This window comes from Penaeus monodon, chromosome 8 (genome assembly GCF_015228065.2).
Source record: "Penaeus monodon isolate SGIC_2016 chromosome 8, NSTDA_Pmon_1, whole genome shotgun sequence".
NCBI lineage: Eukaryota > Metazoa > Arthropoda > Malacostraca > Decapoda > Penaeidae > Penaeus > Penaeus monodon.
The window spans coordinates 26,352,007-26,353,474 of record NC_051393.1 but is presented as its reverse complement, the minus strand read 5'-3'; the positions used below and the strand labels follow the sequence as shown (position 1 = coordinate 26,353,474).

Genomic DNA, 1,468 nt, shown 5'->3' with positions numbered 1-1,468 from the left:
GCTATCCTCAAGGGGGTTGAAAAACAATCTGGAAGTAGGAGATCCTAGAATCCTTTGTAGCCTCGTGTAGTAAATCAGGTTCATGTAGTCCCGGTATAATGGAAGAGGTGGTTCTCCACTCTCAGCATACAGGGACTCCACAGATGAAGACCTGAAAGCCCCAGTACAGATTCTGAGAGCTTTATTATGAACCGAGTCCAACATCTGGATAATAGGGGGAGTTGCGGATGAATAAGCCTCACATCTATATTCGAAAAAAGTGCGCCCCACCAAGCGCGTCCGGGAGGACCAAGGCGCCGAGCTTCAGCAGAAGAAGGCCAGGACTGCTGTTAGTGAGGTGCAGACTCCGCAGCAGAGGGAGGAGAGCCACGCGACGCCCATTCAACCCAAGAAACTGTCCGCGCTCTTCGAGAAATGTTCCTCCACGCTGTTTTCCTTAAATTCAAGAACATTTCTCTCCCGAGGAGGCTGGTCGAAGCAGAGGTTAGCGCCCTCACGCGTTTCTGCCTAGACTTCCAGGTGCCCGTTCTGTCTCGTGCTTAGCTTCACGACTGCATGGGCATACTGCCCAGGCATCTGGGCAAGGGCGGCTACGGCACCGCGCTCCTCAATGACCACAAGGACCTCGTGATGAAGTACACGGACACCCTGCACACATTCCGAAGCTTCATCGTGGATGCGAAGACGATGGCGCTGTTTTGCGAGTACCACGGAGTCCAGCGCCTCGTGGGCGTGTGTCTGGAGAAGATGTATCTCGTGACCAAGTACGCCGGCCAGAGCCTCGACGCCCACGTGGTCGGCCGCATGCACACGGAGCACAGGATATCTGTTGTGAAGCAGGTATGCAACATCTTGCAAAGCATGCACAAGCATGGCTTTGCTCACAACGACATCAAGCCAGCCAACGTGTGCGTGCGGATGGGCGCGGAGGGACCCCAGGTGACCGTGATTGACTTCGGTCTGACCATGGTGGCCGGGACACTGCCGAGGCTGGGGATCGAGTGGAACGAGAGTGTGTGCTACACCCCCGAGATCTGCGGGAGAGAGAGGGCGGGCCCGTGTGGCAGCCTCTCCGACGTGTACGCCGTGGGCAAGCTGCTGCTGTTCCTATTCAGCGGGAACCAGATGCCGCAGCTGCTCAAGTGCTGCTTCGTCAAGAGCCAGGACATGAGGCCGAGGGAGCGTTAAGGCCTGGGCTCGCTCCTGGAGGCCCTTGAGCAGGAGAGGATCCGACGCTGCTACCGATCAGGGCCGTCGCCGTTTCGCGCGGATGTGGCACCGCTGCCTCCACGACTGACCTTCGACTGAAGGGGCACGCTTGCTGAAGGGATGTTTTTCTTTGTGTAAAATATTGATTATTTGTATAGGAAACTTACTTCAATAATGTGTGCGTGTTTGTGCGTTTTTCTAATTATCATTATCTTTTTATTTGTTTTTTGTCAGTGATGGACATCTGGCAAGAAAAAAA

General features: G+C 54.8%; 1 protein-coding gene across 1 annotated transcript; it reads left to right on the top strand.

Moving 5' to 3' along the window:
* Nucleotides 1-555: 555 nt before the first annotated feature.
* Nucleotides 556-1,188, top strand: LOC119575916 (serine/threonine-protein kinase Pkn1-like). Its single transcript, XM_037923451.1, has one exon. It carries the CDS (start codon nucleotides 556-558, stop codon nucleotides 1,186-1,188), a length of 633 nt encoding a protein of 210 aa, XP_037779379.1.
* The last annotated feature ends 280 nt before the right edge of the window (nucleotides 1,189-1,468 follow it).